Source organism: Artibeus jamaicensis, unplaced genomic scaffold (genome assembly GCF_021234435.1).
Source record: "Artibeus jamaicensis isolate MK-2021 breed Jamaican fruit bat unplaced genomic scaffold, CSHL_Jam_final scaffold_1283, whole genome shotgun sequence".
NCBI lineage: Eukaryota > Metazoa > Chordata > Mammalia > Chiroptera > Phyllostomidae > Artibeus > Artibeus jamaicensis.
In genome coordinates, this window is record NW_026522028.1 from 16,415,572 (window position 1) to 16,436,458 (window position 20,887).

The 20,887-nt window shown below is 36.0% G+C and overlaps 1 protein-coding gene across 2 annotated transcripts in view; it reads left to right on the plus strand.

Annotated features, from left to right (window-relative positions):
* The first annotated feature begins 1,678 nt into the window (after positions 1–1,678).
* The window catches only part of SCML2 (Scm polycomb group protein like 2), a 73,835-nt gene continuing 54,626 nt past the window's right edge, over positions 1,679–20,887 (plus strand). The window contains exons 1-4 of one of the 2 annotated variants that reach the window (XM_037157581.2): positions 1,679–1,768; positions 14,505–14,627; positions 15,673–15,718; positions 17,136–17,201. In XM_037157581.2, coding sequence (XP_037013476.2) covers positions 15,688–15,718; positions 17,136–17,201 — 97 coding nt within the window. In that variant the 5' untranslated portion in view covers positions 1,679–1,768; positions 14,505–14,627; positions 15,673–15,687. The remainder of the gene's footprint in view (positions 1,769–14,504; positions 14,628–15,672; positions 15,719–17,135; positions 17,202–20,887) is intronic. The other variant, XM_053655755.1, reaches the window with a different exon arrangement.

Consider the following 20,887-nt stretch of genomic DNA (forward strand, 5'->3'; position numbering starts at 1 on the left):
GTACATGAGGCATCCATGAGACAGTTTAACAATCAAAGTAGTATTTCTACAATTTAATAAAGGGCACATACATATGAAAGAGGCATAAATAAAACCCAAATCTTTCATATACAGAATGTAGAGATGTACAATTTCAAGTATTTCCATTCCATTGGGAATAGAAAAACAATAACCAGTAATTAAGAATTTAAATATGCTTCCCCCTCCAGCTTTGCTGTAGCCAGTGCTAAGGGCTGGCCTAAATTAAACCTGTTTAACCTGTTTGATTTTTCTCTGTTCAAGATAGCTTTTTGGCTTTTGTAGACATTTTTGAACCATCATCTTACACCATTTCAACATACCCTCCAATGTGATATGTTACACAATTGATATAACCAGATGTCTCTTTAATATTTGCGTATCAATGGACTAGTTTTAATATTTTCATCTTAAAGTTTTCTTGAATTCTGCATTAACATTTATTTATTCATTTTTAAAGAATTCAAGAACAATCAGAGCAATTTGATTTTATGCCATTAGCCAATGTATAGATATGATGAAATAGACTCTAATTTGTCTCTTGCTTATTGTAGCAAAAGTTGTGTATAAAAGTAATTTTATTATGCATTGTATTAAATGGATATATTCTGTAGGTTTTTAAAAAGTTTTAGGCTCCAATTTCCGAGTTATGACTTAAAAAAATACAAGCCCTATATATTACGTTCAGGAGATCACAGACGCAAAACCTATATCCAGCCTGAGTTAGAGAAGGCCTCCCAATGGTTTACTTTTGGCTAACACAGCACATTGCATTATTTTTGTAAACAAAAGGTTTTAAATCTGCTTATATCCAGCCTCACAACGAGGGGTGGGATAACTTTCTCTGGTTTTCTATACTTTGCCGCATTTTGCGTGGAGAGATTCGTGGGCTGTTTTCTGGTTATTTTTACATTTTTACGCCCGCTCATCCTCTTAGGTACGAACTTCACCTGCACCACAGCTCCGATCGAGTGGAGGAGACCCCAAAGGGCACTCTAGAGGACACTCCCGAGCGCACCCTTCAGCCAGCGAGCATATTATTTTCCCCTAGGTTTAATGTAGTTCCCTTTAACTAGAGCCTGGGTTTAGATGAACTAAATTCAGATTGTGGAACTGGAGGGGAATGCGTGGCAAAAACCCTTTGGTGGGGGTGGGGGCGGGGGCTGTTTTAAGGAATATACTGAACCCGCGGAGGAATGGTTTTGCTTAAGTTGCTCTAGCAAGATGCTTTTTTCTCATGGACCTTGCTTGGGTTCCTAGGAAAGTGCCCACTTTTTGAGTGTGTGGTCAGGACGGGTGGTGGCCAAGAGTCGAAGGCGATGGTCAAGGGGAGCGAATTCCCGGGATGGAACTTGACGCACACCCTGGATTCCCAGTTAGGGTCCTCCCCACCACTGTCTTGGATGCAGGGGCTACGACTGGCTTTATTTTGGCGGGAGGGCAGATTGTGGGAGGAGGATATGGGAAAACTGCCAAGAGCTTTCCCGGGCTTGCAGTGTCTGCGCGCGCGGGCTTACAGCTGAGCCCCCTACTCGGGCCCCGCGTGCAGCCGTGGTCAAAGGGCGTGCACGCGGCAACCGCAGAGCACGCGGGCCAGAGGGGGCGGGGCGCTAGTGGCGGTTGCGGGGCATGCGCGGCTCCGCGCGCGGCTTCTCAAACATGGCGGCAGCGGTGTGAAGACTGGTGCCTGTTCGCGGGAGTTGGTGACCAGTGTGACCGAAATTTGCTCGTTTTGTCAACAAGACCTTAGGTATGTGGAGGCTCCGGGCCCCTTGAGGACCAGAGAGACAGAGCCTTGGCGTCCAGGATCTGTTTTTTTCCCGCGGGCGGGTGGGTAGCCGGAGCCCTTCGCTGCGTGTCCCGCGCGAGGAACGCCCCCTTAGCCGCCCCGCGGGATCTGGCCTTAGCTGGGCCCTGCACTTCTGTCGCCCACCTTTGGCGGCCTCATTCCTCGAGGCCAGGGATCCCCTGCCCCACGTAGTGCCCTCAGCCTTTCTCGTGCCGCCTCTAAAAGTCCGCCTTGGGTCCCGTTGCACAGCACCCTCCGGAGCATCCCCTAGCGATGAGTAGGGTCGGGTCGGGGCCCCGGGACAGCGCGGGTGGGCGGTGGGGCTGACTTCGCGCGGTTGGGGATGACTTTGCGTGGTCTGGGCTTAAATTCGCTTGGTTGATCTCCGGGGACGTGTGAAGTAACTTTTGGAGTTTGGGAGTGAAATGTCAACTCGGAAGGATGCGCCAGTGGCGCTCGGGCAATTGGTGCGAGGTGCACCTTGGAGTCGCTCTTGGGGTTCGTGGCGGTTGGGGGTGGGGAGAAGCGGGGGGCTCGCCATTAGCCTTTGCCTGGGGGGGTGCGCCACGGGAGGCCACGGTCCGCTCTCCGATGGGGGGGGCAGGCGGGAAGCGCGGCTCCTGCTCTCCGAAGGAGTGGAGGGGCGGAGGGGCGGAGGAGCAGGGTAGCGAAGGAGCAGGGTAGCGGAGGAGCAGGGTAGCGGAGGAGCAGGGTAGTGGAGGAGTAGGGGAGTGGAGGTGTGGAGAAGCCGAGGAGCCGAGGAGCGGCGGGGCTGGCGGGGCTGACTAGGGACCTTTGCTACTTCGGTTTCCAGACAGCGTTCTCGCTTTTCCCACCTGGTTAGTGGTTGTGCCGCATCCTAGTGTGAATCGTCGGAGGGAGAGCGGGTGGGTGAATTTAATAGGTTTTGCGCTTTATGGTTTTACTTAGCTTTGAGGGCTCAACAGTAGTTGGGCTTCTCCTCCTGCAAAATGTTTTGACAGCACAGGTATTTAGGTACAAGTTCTCATTTAGACTATTGATTTTTTAAAAAGGTTGTAAAACATTTGTAATTCATTATAACGTGTGATTACAATTTCATATTGGCCCCTACTTTGAAGAATTAGATTAGCATTGATGACTTAACTGTAGAGTGACTTTGGGACATCTCTAGAAAGTGAATGAATGGATCGGTTATTAGGGAAAACTGAGACAAGGGGAAATAAATACTTCATTGTAATAATATGATTTACAAAATTAAAGTTTTCTTTCCTAAAAAGCACTGCAGATACTGCTGCATTTTTAATGATTTCAGAGTTATTTATATTTCTGCTTGGGGAAAGAACGTTATAAGATGTATAACATTTATGGAATATAGCTTCGTATGATAAGCAATTGTATAACAGGAGTTCATAAATGCAGATTTAATTTTCATCAAGAATAGTGCTTGGGAATGTTCTTCAATAATGACAATTTTTGCCTTTCTTGCCATTATTTTTCTGAATTTCTCATTAAATAATTTATTTCTGAGGATGAGTGTTCTTTTATTCTGTTTGTAGTTTTGTATATTTAATGGAATAAATGTGAAAATAAGCTCTTGGAAATGAGTCCAATTGGGATTTCAAGAAGGGAGTGAGTTTATGAGCACTAACCTGATGACTTGTGTTTGTTCAGCTGTAGCTTTATCTGTAGTTTGCAAAACAGTCTGATACAATTTTTTTAAAAACTTAGTCTAATACCATTTAAAATGGTTTTGAAATTTTTAAATAAATTTCATATGTATCACACAACCATTTGCGCTTCTTGAGGGTGTATATACCTGTTTACTAAGAGAATCTGACTTGTTTTGAAGTTGGTAGTTTGGAAAAAAAGATTAATGTAACCAAACTACATTGGTGTGAGGATGCTTTAAAGCTAAGGATGTCATAATATGTACAAAAAACATTAGAGCCAGTCTTAAGTGATATCAGTTTTTCTCATGAGGCAGTAGGTCAGTCCTTTTGGTTTATATTTCAATCAACACATCTTTATTAAGTGTTGATAGTCAACACTGTGCTGTCAGTATGGAGTTCAGTTCAATGTACATTTATTCAGAGGCTATGTGTGGTGGTTTCTGGGTATTTAAGGCTCTTCATCAGTAGTTTATTCCTGAAAAGTTCAAGGTTGTAGCTAAGAAAATCAATATGAATGTAGAACAAGCAATCCTTTTATTTCAAGGGCAAATTCAGGAATTTTGGTCATAATTCTCTAAGTGAAATTCTGGGTGTAACTTAATTTTCAGACTTGTGTGATTTTAACTTCTACCTCTTGTTCTGATACTATAAAAATACATTTTTATGGAAGATTATTTTCTGGATCAAATATAGTGTTTGAGGAGAAATTGATTTATATAACTTGAAATCAGAATGTGCTTTGGAGATTGGATATTTTTAATGCTAAAAAAAAAAAAAAACTACTCCTATGACCAAGCAGTTTAGGAGGTAACTAGATATTTACTGACTGGTCATTTAGAGCACTTTCTTTTTGCAAAATGTTTTAGAACTCTCTGAGCTCAAAAATAACAAATAAAGGTTATGACGGTCAGCTATAAGCCAGATGTGACTCTTATTTTCTTTAGGGTTTGTTCCTTTTAGCTGCCTGCATGTTCCTCCCAGATGCTTCCTATCTCCCCTCTTCCTGCCCCTGTTCCCTTTGCTGTTGGGTGTCTGTTTCCGCATCATTGAAATGGTCAGGGTAATCCTGCACTGCCTCACTGAGAAATAATTGATATAGTAAAGTGCCTTGAAAAGGCTGAGTAAATACCAAATCTTTGAATGAAAATAACGGAGCCCCTTGTTCCATTTAAGGAAGATCCAAATCACAATTTTAGTTTGAGCTCTTGGAGGATGGGAGAGAGTAGAAAGAGGATATTTTCACTTGAGTATTTTACTGCTCCTCTGTTTGGGTTAATAGATATCACTTGTAACTTTAGTAGCTGGAACACTGGTGCATACGAGGGATCTTTTGCTATTTGAGTTATTATTAGTCACCTCTAGTCCTTTTTTTGTGTGTGTGTGGCCAGGTTACCCTGTGTGTTTCCCCTCCAGTCTCATTTCAGTTGTAAATGGAAATCTGAGTTGATCTCTATTAGCTCCTCTCCCTGGGAGAGAAATCATTGTCTCCTTATCAACATATTTGTTTTGTTTTGTTTTGTTTTTGAAATACAAGATATGAACAGAGTGAGATCTCCCACAGTCTTCAATGTTAGAGTCGTGAGGCTGTGGTGGGAATATTGGTGTCATTGCCAGGTGTTTTGTAGTTTGGAGTGAGCAAATCAAGTACTCCTAAGAATTTTAGGAACATTATTAATGTCTGAAAATTACTACATAATATCTTAGAATTTGAAGTGATTGTTGATTTCAGAACCCCACCCCCTGCCCAAAGAAGTAGAAATTTAAAAATTGGTGGATGTTGGTGATTTTGAAAGAAAAAGTTGATCCTTCCTTGGCTTGGGGTCTTAATATTTACTTGGGAAACTAGATGAAAGAAACCACTGCTGTTTATCTTAGATTAAAATGGGTTAGTATAATTTAATGGTAAGTTTTCTAGGCTCTAACTAGTTTGGGCTTTGGTTACTCTAAGCATACAAATGCCTTTATTGTAGTGATAACATGTCATTTTTAAAAACATAGCTGAGAATGGTAGTTCTAAAAGCTGGGTAAGTTGAGAGAATTTCAGAAATTATCCAGGACTTGAAATGTGCATATGTTCTTTGGTTTTCATGAGTAAGGCATTTTTGCTTATTTTGTGTTTATGTTGTGTAATATAACTAAACCTTAGCCATCTTATAAATAATGATACTAGTGATTTTAATGCTAAGTGATTTATACTAAACATGTACCTCTGCATTTTTCTCTTTCATTTTCTGGACATGTGATAGAAAGGTTTTAATGTAAGAAATAGGGATAGCTTACTGTGTTAAAAGTGAAAGATTTGAGGCTCCTGTGAGCAGTTTATATGATGGTGCTGGTAACTTATTTTCACAATCATCTGACCTAGGCTAGATGAATTTCTTACTAAAAAATAAGCTTTGTATGAGTAAAGAGCTGGGAAACATATGACAATGGAGAGCATTCGATTATATACTACTTGTGATCTATGTTTATGGCTGTGGCTCTGCCCCTTCCTAAGTTTATAGGAGCAAATTGTTATAAGAGCGGAAAGAGAGTGCCCACTTTTTGTGGTAACATGTCATTGTAAAATTCAGATGGGACAGATATATTGCAATTCTAGGGCGTACCTTAAGAATGCTTTCTTTTCTCAGGGAAATTTGGTGAGGCTCTTTTTGCTTCTTGTCTTTAGACTACATATTTGATTTATCTGGACCTCTGTTTCTCATAAGGATTAACTGGTGCTGAATTCCAGACATAAACAGCTTCATTTGCTTAGGCTTTTAAGCACGTGTATTGACAAAGTTCTTATTTTTTTAAACATTTGGTCACTTTTCCCACCTTTCATCATTTTTAGCTGGTTTAAGATTTTTATTATATATTTAGTTTTAAATTAAGCAGTGAATGAGTCAGATGCATTTCTTCTCCAGTTCTCTTGCCTTTGAATACAGTTGTAAACGTGTCCTTTGCTGTGAAATGTGTCTTCTTTTTCTTTTGATAGATTTAAATTATTATTTGGAGTATTTTTCAATATACTTAAAGTTTTTTGAAAAGTAATGATCAGTATTATCTTTATTTTTTATTAACTTGGTAGAGTTTTAATAAATCTGTTAAACACATTGTCTTTGGTGGTTATTAAAAGAAAATCTAGTACTCAGTAATGGTGAGTACATTTATATATTGCTTGGTTTAGACTAGAAACGCTGAGATTTTTTGAGGTTGTAGAAATATTTAAATAAGCAATTTACTGACACCTGCCTCATTTGAAGCATTGTCAGGGATGTTTAGTTTTCTGGTCACTTCAGATTGCGGTTTATTGCATGCTTTTCTGCAGCCTGTTGTCTGGCAGGAATTGTCATTGTCATCATTCCCATTATTTCTTGTAGGGCCGGTGTTAGAAACCATAAATCTAGACTGCTGTGATAATAGGAACAGGCTGTAACCTGACCCAGTTCTTTGGTTGAAATGTGGCACGGAGAGCTGCCTGTAGTAGTAAATTGACATGCCCTGCTATTAAGTCCAGTCCTCTGCAAATGTCTGTGGGCAGCAAGTCTTTAGGCAATTAACCTGTGGCTGTTTTAGAACTTTAGGAATTTGCAAGTATAAACTGGGATTTTTGCAACCCTTGACTTGTCTTTCATTTATCTGTTTTCTGACATAACATACTTCTTAACTAAATGTATCTTTCACATACATTATTTAAAAATTATAAGTATTAATTATTTTAAATTGTAGGCTGTGTTTTTAGGTAAATTAAAAATTCTTGAAAATAGTTTTTTGGGGGTCTTCTTTTTACCCAGAAAAAGATTAACTTCTAATTTGTTGCAGTCTGTTTTACTAAAGCATAATTAAAGTTGCCTCCCTAGAATTTTTAATTTCCTCCAGAAGGCTTGATTTGATAAACCTTCACTACCAAAAATGTTCATTCCTAATATTGATTATTGACAATTCAGAGGTGAAAAAAAATTAAAGATAATTACACATTAAAATTTAGTTTTTTTCTGTTTACTTTTATAGATATATCAAAAAATGAGAAATTTGATAATTTACTTGAATGGCATCTTAACATGATGAATCATGTCCAATTTAACAGGTTATATATGGCTGTACAATGGATAGATATGCTTTTTCTATCCTGTACTAGGATAATCACCACTACCAGAAGCAAAATTTTAGTTAAAAGAGCTAGCTTCTCTTTGTAAAAGGAAAATATATAGCTATAATTTTATTTGAATAAAATCAATGTATGTTTTTGCATTTAAGCATAAATGTGAAATAACCTTGAAACCAAAGTTTCAAGCCAAAATAAATTATTTTCCAGTCAAAACAAAAAACTTAAAGGTATTTTATGCAGTTAACTCAGACTTCTCTATCATTTTTTTGTGTATTAACTGGGAAATAGAGAGCTATTTTGTTTATTTTATAAGTTTGAAAGCAGTGTGTATAATGAGGTAGACTAAAAATGAAAAAAATTCTACTTGTGCTATTTCATTAGTAGTCTCTGGTGAGTTATATGTGTGTACTATCATTTACATCATTTATTCCATCATTTTCTTTAAAACTACCAACAAACATTTATTAACCTCTCTTAGCCTCAGAACTTCTTATTGTTGATGCATATATTCAGAAGGATAGAATGAAATATTTTTATAGTTAGATTAGTTTTTGTGTAGGGACCGTGTTTTCCTTTTTTTGTGTGAATATTGGTATAAGCACATGTTTTGGTTCCAACTGTTATATAATTAGAACTTATAAACTGAATTCTGGTATAACATGTATTCCTAGTTGCTCTTCTCCCTGAAAAACAAAATACTAACCCATTTATGGGTGTGGCCTATCTTTTTGGGACCTCAAACATAAAATCCAGAGTAGAAATGTAAGGGTCTGGTAGATATTGGGAAATAAAAAGATGTGGGGAGCCAGGAACTGTCTTTAAGATCTCAAAGAATTTTCTCCTTGGCCTATTGACCTAGAGTTGTGTGTAAATGAAGACAGCAGATTAGACATTGAGAAAAGGAACAGAGAGGACAACAGTGACAGCCAAAAGAAAAATCTCAACACTTTTAAACACTGCAGTGTTCTGGTGCTCTGTAATTTAGGTATAAGTAAACTGTAGCACAACAGATTTTATTTACTTGTCTAGCAAACATTTTGGGGACCCTCTTATGTGATGGACACTGAATAGACACAAAGATGAATCAGACATGATATTGTCCCCCAAACCTTGTAGTTTACAGGGGAGATAAGGAATGTACGTAAACACAGCGGAAGCAATTTTGGCATAATGGTTAAACATTCATGGACCTAGGTTCAAATCTAGTTGGGTGATCTTATCAGCTCTTTGAGCCTCAGTATCCTTAACTTTCAAATGGACATTAATAACGGTATCAATTGACAACAGGCTTTAGATAAGAAAAATGTGTAAAAGTCCCTAGTAGGGTATCAGTCATTTAGCAAGAGCTCAATAAGTGACAGCTCTTAGTAGTATTATTATCACTGCCAACACCACCATCATTGGACCCCAGGGATGAAATCTTTATTTTCTTCTGTCTTCAATGGATCTATTCTATCCAGGATTCATGGTGTATCTTTTTATTTCTCCCTTTCAAAGCATATACAGTATATTGGAATCATATCTTTTGGTGCCTGACAAACTAGATTTGAATAATTTTTCTTTCACTACCAGCTTTTTTATTTGAACTTGATAAGATGGGGAATCAAAGATGACTTACAACTCAGAAAGATTGGGAGTTCATAGTGCCTGTTAAAATAGGAAGCAGAGGAAGAGGAGCACATTTTGGAGGGCAAAAGAGTTCGATTTTTTAAAAAATGTAGTGTTTGAGGTGATTGTGAGGCATCCACACTGATGTTCAATTGGCTAGACTGGAAATTTTGGAGAGAGATGAGGAATAGAGATACTGATATAGGAGACATCCATATAGGGATGTTACATCAGTCATGGAATAGAATGAGATTCTAGACTCTGAAATTTCTAGAATCTAGACGAACAGACTGAGTGACTAAGGAAGATCAATGGCTAGGACAGAAGGAGGAAGTAGACACAGGGATAATAGAGGTGGGACAACCAGGAAATAACACATGTCTGAGGCTCAAAGAGGAGAGGTGTCAGGAATGAAGAGTTACCGACCACAGAGGGCTTCTGAAGTGTCAAGGAGAATGACAAGTGGGGTTTGATGTCCAGGAGGCAATTGAAAACTTGGAAGCAGTTATAGGAGAAGAGGGAATGTAGAGGCCAAATTGCAGAAAATGAGGTATCACAGCGATTCTTTGTATTATCAGTATTATCATATTTACTACTAAAGTCCTGGTGGCTATCAGGAAAAGATTAATCTGGTAAATACATAATATAGTTTGAGAGTGTTTTCTACACCAATAAAAATTTGATGTTATCTCAATTTAAGGTCACTTTACTCTTTCAAATATGTGGGTTTTAATATCTATCAAATGGGAGGTTCAGCGAACAAGTTTAATAATGAATGCTTAAGTTTGGACATTATTCTCACCTGTGGGACTTCTGGCTGAGAAAAATGGCAGGAAACCTTGCTGTTGATGTGGGAACAAATTTATATTTTTCAGCTCGACATCTGTGTTTAGTTTATTTTTGTACTCTCTCAGGTTGCTATAATTCCATTTTATAACAGCTGAAATGTAAAGGGCCCTGGGAAAATTTTTGCTTGTTAAACTTATTTAGTTCCTGTCCCTGTCACCCTTGTTGACTCTTCAGGTAGTAGTCTCTAATTAGAGACTCCTGGTATACATAATACTTATCTTCAAAATAAAACAAAAAAAGGAAGGGAAAAACAAAAACCCCAAGCAAACAAATAATGGAAGGATTCTATAATCTTAGAATTATAGACTCCTTAACTTGCTAAATAGTCCTTTAAAGCTGTCTTTCTTAAAGAAAAAAACAAACCCAACCAAACTAGAATTTTCTACAGAATCAGATAAGTGCAGCTTGGAGTTGCAGGTTTAATCATTTCTCTATTAATCACTGTTTACATTGTTTAATAATATTGAGAAAATGGTTTAAAACAATACAAGACTTTTCAAAGCATTTTTTTGGGTCTCTTAGCAATTAAATTTGTGCCAAGATACAAGCAGCAAAACAAATGGTTTTGTTTTGTAAAAGATCCCAGGCTGTCTATGCTTGGTCAAAGCCTGCTACATTTAGTGTAACTGCTCTTTTGGTAAAGGAAATTGAAATGTCAGACAATATAAAATAGTGTGAACGTAATACCTTTTTTTGGCTTATTTACATTTTAGGTTTTTTTTTTTTAATTCAGTAGAGTTGCTTCTTATATGCATTTAGTGAAGCAACTTTTCCTTATGGTGGTAAAAATAAAGCAAAGCTTTTTTTTTCCCCTCAGGAAGATGTTCTTTGCCATGTAACATTGAGCACTACTTTGAGTGGGGTCTTAATTTGAGTGTTTGTTAAAGTGCTGAAGCAGTTCAAAGTGTATTAAGAGCAAAGTTAAGCTTTTTCTGCAGTTTTCTCTGGGGTTTAACTTTGCACATTTATTATTGTCTGTTTTTTTTTTAGATAAAATGTTGGCTTTATGAATTTATCATATAGGAAGAATTTCATTTGAATATTATAACATAGAATTTGAAAAATATACATTTAAGAGTGGTTTAAATATATGGATTTATGTATGTGATTTTTTTAAATTGAAAGGATGTATATTATATGGTTAACAGCAGGTTATTATTGTTTGACGGTGGAATTATAGGTGATTTTTTTTCCTTTTGCTTATGGGGAGTGTATAAAAAAAGAAAAACCTATTCTAGCTTGTAGGAGTCCACAAAGGCTTTTTTGGTTCACAAAGGGCCAAAATTTATTTTCAGTACTCACCAACCCTAAAGGAAATAGTATATTCATGAATAATTATACCTCAGAGTTATACAACATAGGGTGACATCAGGTTTCTATTGGCTTTAGCTAGAATATGTAAGTTTTCCAATAATGCTGGTTATTAGATGGCAGCTGCTTTCTTTGGTAATTATATGTCTGGGCATTATAAATACATATGTGTATGTATATATGTTTATTTAGTACTGCTTAATTTAAGATGACCTAAACTTAACATTTCTTTAAATTAATTAACATTTCATAAAATTAATTAAAATTAATTTTAATTTTATTAAACTTTATTGGGTAACATTGGTTAATAACATGAGTTTCAGGTGTACAACATTATAGTACAATGTCTGTATACTCAATTGTGTGCTTACCACCCAAAATCTAGTTTACTTCCATTACCATATACTTAAAACACTTTTGTTTCTTTAAACACCTTTTTGGTCCATACTTTGAAACAATAATTAAGTAATGTTCAGGTATCATTACAACATAATGCCGAAACTCACTCATCTCAGGGAATTTTAACTAGGGCAAATGAGGTGGGATAGAAAACATTCTTTGAGCTTCTACTTATTCATGATACTATACTGGGTACTCTACATATACTATCTTTAATTTTCATGACTACACTATGAAGTGTACAGGTATTAGTTTTAATTTACATATGAGAAAAAGAAGAGAGAACCAATGAGTTATTTGAAGCCACTATCAAAAGTGAGATTGATATCAAAAGAGAGAAGACTCAGATGAAGTAACTTGAATGGTGTTAAGCACTTGAAATAATATTAATATGTAGTTGATATGGCTACCAGTAATCATCACAATATAATTTTTTCTTTAAGAATATGTATAATTTGTTAAGTGTGATAGACCAGCATTGCATATATAGAGCTTCTTAATAATATAACAACATTTAGAGATTATTTAAAAAAACTATCAGAGCACTCCCTCACCCCATGAAAATAACTGTCTCTGATTATTTAATAGATACAATTGTGAAGAATTCAATTAGTACATTGAAATATAAGGAAGAAATTAAGTTCACCCAAAATCTCACCACCTATGATGCAAAAATGGAGAATCATCAAAATATTTTTGTATTACTTTATACAAATTTTATACAATTTTACTTACAATTTTATACAAATAGGATTATATCACACCAGAGATATTTACAAAATACCATCTCTCCCACTCTCTCAACCCCCCCCACAACACCCAATTGGTACATACCATCATCTTTACCATCACAAGCTAGTATATGTCCTGTGTTTCTCTCCATGCTCAAATCTTTTACTCATATAATCCTATACAAACCCATATATACAGTTATAGTGAATTTTAGCCACTATTAGTCTCTATCAGTGAACATTTGAGTACTTTTTAAGTGTAAGGCTTTGTGCTAGTTGTGTGAGAGCTGCAAGAAGAGTAATGTATGGCCTGTATTCTCAATCACTTTGCAATCTGTGAGGAAAGGTGAGCAGGTGAGTAACTTGTGTTTTACAAGACTTACTTTGATATCTGCTGTTGGGTAGAAATATTAGGTGGAAACACAGCCTGGGAAGCTCTGCAGGGGAGCTTCCAGAGGGCAAAGGCTTTGCCTTTTCGAATCTTATGGGCATAAACACTTGACAGACACTTGGGGTTATGCTGAGTGTCTGTAAATAAATGTCTGTAAATAAAGTCGTGTTCAAGTGAAACAAAAAAATTATTCTGTTGACTGGTTTAAGTGGATTAGCTCTTATAGTTCGAGAGCCCAGTAGAGAAGTAATTTGTGTATTTGCTTTGTTTCTTCAGAGTGGAATTATCCGTTTTCCCATCAAGGATTTCATTTTTTTCCTTTAAGGTTTAGGCATTTTGTAGTAAGGAGGAGTCTATGATATTTTGCTGTTCAGTTTTGTCTGTATAGTACATGGCAGTTTGTAGTTTAAGACACTGTAAGTAGTCATACTTTCTAACACAGAAATCCTTTTTTGCTCAAAAGTAGGCTTAAACATTGGCTTTGATCTTAGATTTAGTTCCTAGGTTGAATGAGAATTTACATATTTGCATATGCCAGATATAAAACTTAGATAGCAAGCATATTGGGGAGAGTCAGAGGAGAAAATAAATTTTCAGTGAAATATATGAATTTCAGAATGTTTGAAAAGAAATAGGTTTACAGTTGCAAGCCACAGAATTTATTCTTGTATTATTATTTATTTATTATTTTATTATTTTCCATATGAATAACTGTAAACCCACTGTTGCCCCACTCTGTATATAAAGGAAATAAAACAGGGCTAAGATCATATTTCTCTCCTAAAGGGAAAACTATTTCATTTAACATTGAAGTGATTGGTCTGGTGAAATATGGAAACTTCATGGCTCAAGAGGGAAAACAGTGAAGGCTGTCTACTTTATAGTGAAAGAAGAGTGTTTTAGGGCAAATGATTTTGATCTTATTGTGACCCTGAAAGAATCCTCAAGTTGCCATAGTGGATACAATCTCACTTTTGATAGTGGCTTCAAATAACTCATTGGTTTGTGTTTAACTCTTAAGAAAGTTCTGCTTTTATAGAAATACTTGTTCTGTATTCCCACCAGCAGTGTATAAGAGGTCCAGTTCCACATCCTTATCAGCATTTGGTATCATTGGTCTCTTTAGTTTAGCCATTTATGCAGTGGTATCTCATTGTGGTTTTATTTATTTATTTATATTTAATTATTGTTCAAGTATAGTTCATTGTGTTTTTAATTTGAGCTTCTCTGAATACCAGTGATGTTGAATATATTTTCATGTGCCTGTTGGCCATTTGTGTATCTTTAGCAAAGTAATTGTTCAGATCTTTTGCCAATTATGTTTTTATTGGGCTGTTTGTCTTTTTTTAAATTGGGTTGTTAGAATTCTTTACATGTTCTGCATACGGATTTTTAAAAAATCAGATACATGTTTTTATTCTTTTATTTTTCTTAACAGTGTCATTGGAAGAGCAGTTGTTTTGATGTTCAGTTTATTAATTTTTCTTTTAAACATTGTACTATTTTGTGTAATATCTAAGAAATCATTGCCTAATTCGAAGTCACACGGTTTCTCTGTTCTCTAGAAATTTTGTAATTTTAAGCTTTACATTTTGATTTATGATCTTTTTAAAGGTAATTAAAAATTTTTAATCCTTATCTGAGGACATTTTTTCATTGCTTTTAGAGAGAGAGGAAGGAAGAAATTGATGCAATAGAGAAGCATCGATTTGTTGCCTCCTGTACACTCCCAAACCAGGGATTGCACGTGCCTATACCAGGGATAGAACCCACAACCAAGGTATTTTGGGTGAGTTAATGATGTATTCTTCATAGGCTTCTTTTAAATAACAAATTCTCCTCCATTATACACATCATGTTCCCGACTACAGGCACACAGAGTAATTGGAGGTTAATATCTTTATGCCATATTAAGTATTTCAGTATACATACCTATTAAAATTTAAAAAATTGTATTTATTGATTTTAGAGAATAGGGGGGAGAGAGAAAGAGAAGGAGAAACATTCACTCATTTTTCCACTTACCGATGATGCAGTCAGTGGTTGACTACTATATGCGCCCCAATCAGAGACTGAACCCACAACCCTGGTACACAGGGATGACTTTCCAACCAATTGAGCTACCCAGCCATGGCTACATACCTCTTTTATAGCACTCACATTGCATATTGTTCATATGCCTATTTCTGACTAGATGGAGCTGTTGGAGGGAAAGGACAGTGTATTATTTACCTTTATTGTAGAGAAACTGTCATATCGAGGACATGCAGAAAAAGTTTGGATTAATTAATGTAGTTGCTTCAAAATACACAGGCTTTCTAATGAGTAATTGCTTTGTTAGACTTGATTCTTGCAGTTCTTACAAGTTTCACCAACACTTATGAATCAGAGTCATAATTCTTTCACCTCTTTGTAAAATGGGCATAAGTAGGCTTTTGGAGTAGGCCTCAGTTTGAATTCCAACTCTACCAACTTATCTCTGCTTTTTCTCATGCATTTAACCATAAAATTCACTCTTTTAAAGTATACAATTCAGGAGTTTTTAGTGTATTCACAAGGTTGTGTGTCCATCACCACTATCTAATTCCAGAATATTTCTCACCTCAAAAAAGAAACCCCTTACCCTTACCCTTACCCATACCCATACCCATTCCCATTCCCATTAGCAGTCACACCCCTGCTCCTCTTCCCCTATCCATTAGCAACTACTAAGATGTCTCTTTTTTGTTCAAGGAAAAGATACTAAAATGATCTAATTCTATAACCAATTTTTAATAATATCACCCCTTTGAAATATGTTAAAAGGAGGCATTAATTGGTTTTTCTTCTTGTAGGAAAGAACACCAGAAATGGATATCACTGGGCAAACAATGAGTGGAGGTAAAATTTACTTATCTAAAAAATGATAACATTTTTTTGTTTTCATTTGGAATGGATATTTTCTGGTAGACTGAACTTTTGAAAAAGCCTCTTAAAAAATAAAAGTTATAGGAATGGTTAGGTGATTAAAATTGGAATTTTACAACTGAGAACTATTAAAGGTAATCTTGTCTTCCCTTACTAGTTTATAAATGAGAAAACTGACACTCAGGGAGGTTAAGTGAACAAGTCAGTGTCATAATCTGTGACAATGCCAAATTCAGAATCCAAATCTTCTAACTCTAATATGAGTGATTAAAAATGCTTCATCCTAACTTGCTCTAATGGGAAGGTTGCTTACTGTCCTATGAATATGCCACACTCATTTGCACTCTGTTTTAAGTTATACTTCCTTTCCCATAGTACATATTTCACACCTTTGCCATCTTAAACCCTATTTTTCCTTTAACACCCAGTTGAAGTCCTGTGTCTTTCATGAATTTTTCTCTGGCTGAATGCTGAATGTATCCTCTGCTTTTCACAATTTTGTTAGGTGTATTAATTTAGTGTAGTCTCTGTAACTAGATGTTTTTTAAATCATTTTTCATTGTTATTCTATTACAGTGGTCCCAGTTTTTCCCCCTTTGCCCTCCTGCTTTCCCCCTCACTCCCACAGTCAATTGCCACACTATTGTCTATGTCTGTGGGTCATTCATGCATGTTCTTTGTCTAGTCCCTTCCCCTAGCTTCTCTAGAGCAGAAACTATGCATTTATAGTTTTACTTTCTTTCCTATCAGAAAATCATATGGAGAACTATTTAGTAAGTATAAGTATGTACTTACTTTTTACTCACCAAATTATTTAAATAGGTAGCATCTCATATATCCCTTTCAAGTGTTTATGTATTTTGAAGGGTTACTCAATTATAACTGGAAAGTAGATCTGTTACCCTAAATGGTATACCTAGCATCATTTAAGAATGATGCATAAGAATGATCCTTCTTTAAGAAGCTTGTCACTTAAGAATTCAAGTGCCAGTAAGGGTAAAACAGCAATAGATGGAAACATATTAAGTATGGTTAAATCCATGAGTTTATAATGATACTTAAAAAAGCTTGCTGGTTATTTGTGGAGAATGCTAGGGATACAACTCATTATTTTGAAAATGAGAAAATAGAGGAAAAGAATAAAGCATTGATTATGATTTCTGTATATGATCTGTATTTCAGGGTATCTGAGTGGTTGATGAGGGCAGGTTTCTTTACATACAAATTTTCTGGCTAACAAAGATGGGATGATAAAATTAGAGTATCTCCATTTTATAACCACTAATGAACTAATGGGTCTAGGCAATAGCCATCCATGGCTGGTCATAACACAAAAAGGGAAGGAACTAGATATTAATAATTCGGAGCCTTCTTTTTTTTTTTTTTTTAGTTCCAATAAAAATCAAGGAGGAGGTTGAAGATGAAATTTCTCCACCAGACACATCTGTGCAAAGTGGTAGGTTTTAAGTAGTTCAGTATAACACTTTTTTCCTCCTCAGTGTTAATATGAACTCTTACTGTTTTTGACATAATCTCTTATAGCAGACTCCTGTAAATATAAAATCCAAGCAATAAGAAAGGTCAAAAAGTAGTATTTTATTTTGAAAATTTTACTTTGGTTTTACTTAGAGATAAATTGGTATAGGATTAAGTGAAAAGATAACCATGTATTTCAATGTAAATTTCACCAAATTAAATATATCTGATTAAATTATCTTCTACTATCAATTTAAAATAACTTGATTATTAATAAAAGCCCTTCTAACATTAGAAATCAATCTGAACATCCTTTTTTGATGGTCAAAAGACAATTGATAAAAGTGGATGAAAGCTTAGGTATTTCGAGGTCTGACAGACCTATTCTAGAAACCTGGCTTAACACTTTTTACTGGCCTTGTGAGCATGGGCAAATTACGCATTGTTTCTTTTTTTCTTCTCTGTAGCACTAGGATAATACTACTTACCTCATGGGATTATTAGAATTTAAATAAAAAATGAATGTAAAGCACCTAATATAATTCCTAATATATCATAAATGTTTAATAAATGTTAACTTGATTAACACTGAATTAATTCTTTATTGTAAACAGCATGTGTATAGCATTATATCATAGACTCAAGAGGTAGGATCTGACTTGTACTTGCTCTTAAGGAAAAAGAGAAAATAAGTCATACACACACAAAAAGCTGAATAAAAAATACTGTTGCAAACTTTGTGTTTACCAGAGATTTCCAGGCAAACCTCTTGCCCTTTGTCTTTCTGCTGTACCTGCCTTGCCAGCCCAACTCATGTAGTAGTTCATATATGACTTTCTGTTCCCACAGGAAGATTGCCTGTAGAGATGATCCCCATGGACTTATTCTCTCTTAATGCTGGGCCCTTGTTGCTTCCTTAATTTTCCCACTGGCCTTGTTTGTTCTTCAGCTCTTTCCCCTAACCTCTAAAACCCACCAAAGCATTGGAGGCCATTAGCTTAGGTTGTTCTTCCTCATCCCTACAAAAAATTTAAAAATATAACAGTTTTGTTGAGATGTATTCACATACCATACAATTCACCTATTTAAAGTATACAAATCAGTGGTTCTCATTATATTTACAGAGTTGTACAATCACCACCACAATCAATTTTAGAACATTTTTATCCTACAAAGAAATCCTGTATCCAGTTAGCAATTACTCCCCATTTCCCCTAATGCCTTCCCAGGTCTAGGCAGCCACTCACTTACTTTTTGATCTCTCTAGATTTGCCTATTTTTAAAATTTCATAAAAGTAAATTTAAAAATATACTCGAAGGTTGAAACTACTACCTTTAAGGAATTCTCAAATTTTTGATTTAAAACATGAGGTTACTTTATCAAATTGACACACATCTGCATATATTTCTTAGGTCTCTGACTTTAACATCGTATTTTAGAAATCATTGAGTGACTTTTAGAAGGTAACCTCCAAGAGAGGCGGGATTTTTGTCTATTTTTTTAACTGCTATATCTCCAGTACCTAGGACAGTGCCTGGCAAGTACTGGTGTCCTCCAGGGGGAATCCAGTAATGAATGAGACAAACATAATCACTGCCTTCTTTGAGTTTAGGAGGCCAGATAGACATTAAATAAATGCCCAACTATAGTTGTGATAAGTGCTGTTAAGTAATGGGTACTGTGATCATTCAGCTGAGAAGCTTCTTCCTGCAGATATTTTGCCCATCTTCTTTACTAGAATCTGAACCCAAGCCTCACACTGGTAGAAGACATTATGATTCTGATTTACTCTGAAGAAGACCAAGGGACTTATATAGATTATGTTTAGTTCACCAAAAGGTGTCTGGACAAATAATGGACTAGAATAGAGTACAAGTCAAAACAAGAAGTTTGAACCATGGACATGTGCAAATAAAAATCAGATCACAAGGTTATAAAAGTACACCTGTCTCATGAGCAAACCTATTAGTTCCCAGGCTTCTTTACTGAGAGAGAATCTCTCCACCCTGTCTCAGTTTGTCAGTATGGATAAGATGCAGAGGCAGACTGAGACCTCAGGCTTGACTAAGACTTTTGGATTATTTTGGCTTCTGGTCAGGAATTCCAGCTGTTGTATTGCAGATGTGCCAGATCTAAATTACTAAAGCCTATTGCTATGTGTGTCCCCCTATGTTATTGGTAGAGTCTCAGCACATGGGCAGCTAAGCTGAACAGCTTTGCAGACTACAAATTTTGCCTTATGAGTAAAAAAATTAAGGCTCCAATAATTAAATCCTACATATGGTCATTAGCTAGTGATGTAACAAAATGATCATCTTACACAGTGCACAGTGTAAAGGATTTGCTAGCTGAAATTAAAGTCCATTCAGACTCACATTGTGATAGGATACTTAAAAATTATGTTAGAGAGATGGATTAAGTATTTTAAATGTTATTGAAAATTTTTACAAGAGTAACTAGTTTATGGAAGAATTCTTTGACATTTAACTGTGAAATGGTTTTAGCTTCCCAGCCATTGTTTTCAAATTGCACTCCTCTATTCCTGGGATGTTAGGTCCTAATGACATCCTAGCCAGATACCCCCACTCTCAGTTGATGGGGGTTTTGTTCTTTTTTTTTTTATGCTCTCCACGACCATATGTTGGTAGAGCTTCAGTTAGAATCTTGGGTTTCCTGATTGTCAGGTTAGTATTTAGAAGGTCAGTGAAATATCCCGGTCAGCTTAATTTTAGAGCCATGTTTCTCAGTTTTCACTTCTGAAAATACTATCCAGTATTCATAAATTTAGGACAACCATTACATTTAGTTTTATAATAACATACGATTTATTGAGAGACTTGCATGTATGCTACTTCACTTAATTCTCAAAATTCCTTGTACCATATTTACTACATTCCTCATTTTATAGAAGAAGGGACTGAGGCTAACAAAGTGAAATGACTTGTTCAGGGTTACATGGCTAGAAAGAGTTAGGGCCAGACTGGAAGAAGGTAGGTTTGACTCCAGGGCCCATATTCTCAACATTCTGCTGTACTGTTCAGCAGTGTGGTAGCACTCACTTTGCATTATCTGGAAGTGGACTTAAACACAGTAATTTTTTAACGGAACAATCTCTTAGACTTATTATTAAATTACAAATGCAGGATGTACAATGTTGTGTAGGACATGCTTAATACCTTATGCAGTATGTGTATGTTCACATACAAATGTGCACATGTATCTGGTATGCTGAAGCTGGTTCACACCAGCTTGGGAGAGTTGATTGTGCACATTTTTTTCCAACTGTGGTTAGTGACTGTACCTTGGCACCTTGTAGTAAGCTATGGCGGTAATATTTACATCATAGAAATCTGCACACTATCAGTTAGGCTTTTTGTTTGTATTTTCTGGAAACCTGGTTGTTAAAAATTTATCAGCACTTTGTTTATGTGTGTGTTTAAGATTGTTATATCCTTTAAAGGATATATATAACAGGTTAGAAACATAAATTCCCCCAGGATGGGGAAATGTCTAAACCAATATTTTATAGTGATGAAATTAAATGAGAGTGTAGAAAAACCTCATGGTTGATGAGAATTAAACTTTGTGTGAGATAATAGTACCTTTAATACAGCTATTAAGTCTTTCTCTCAGTGTCTTTGACATCTGACTGGCACAGTGAATTG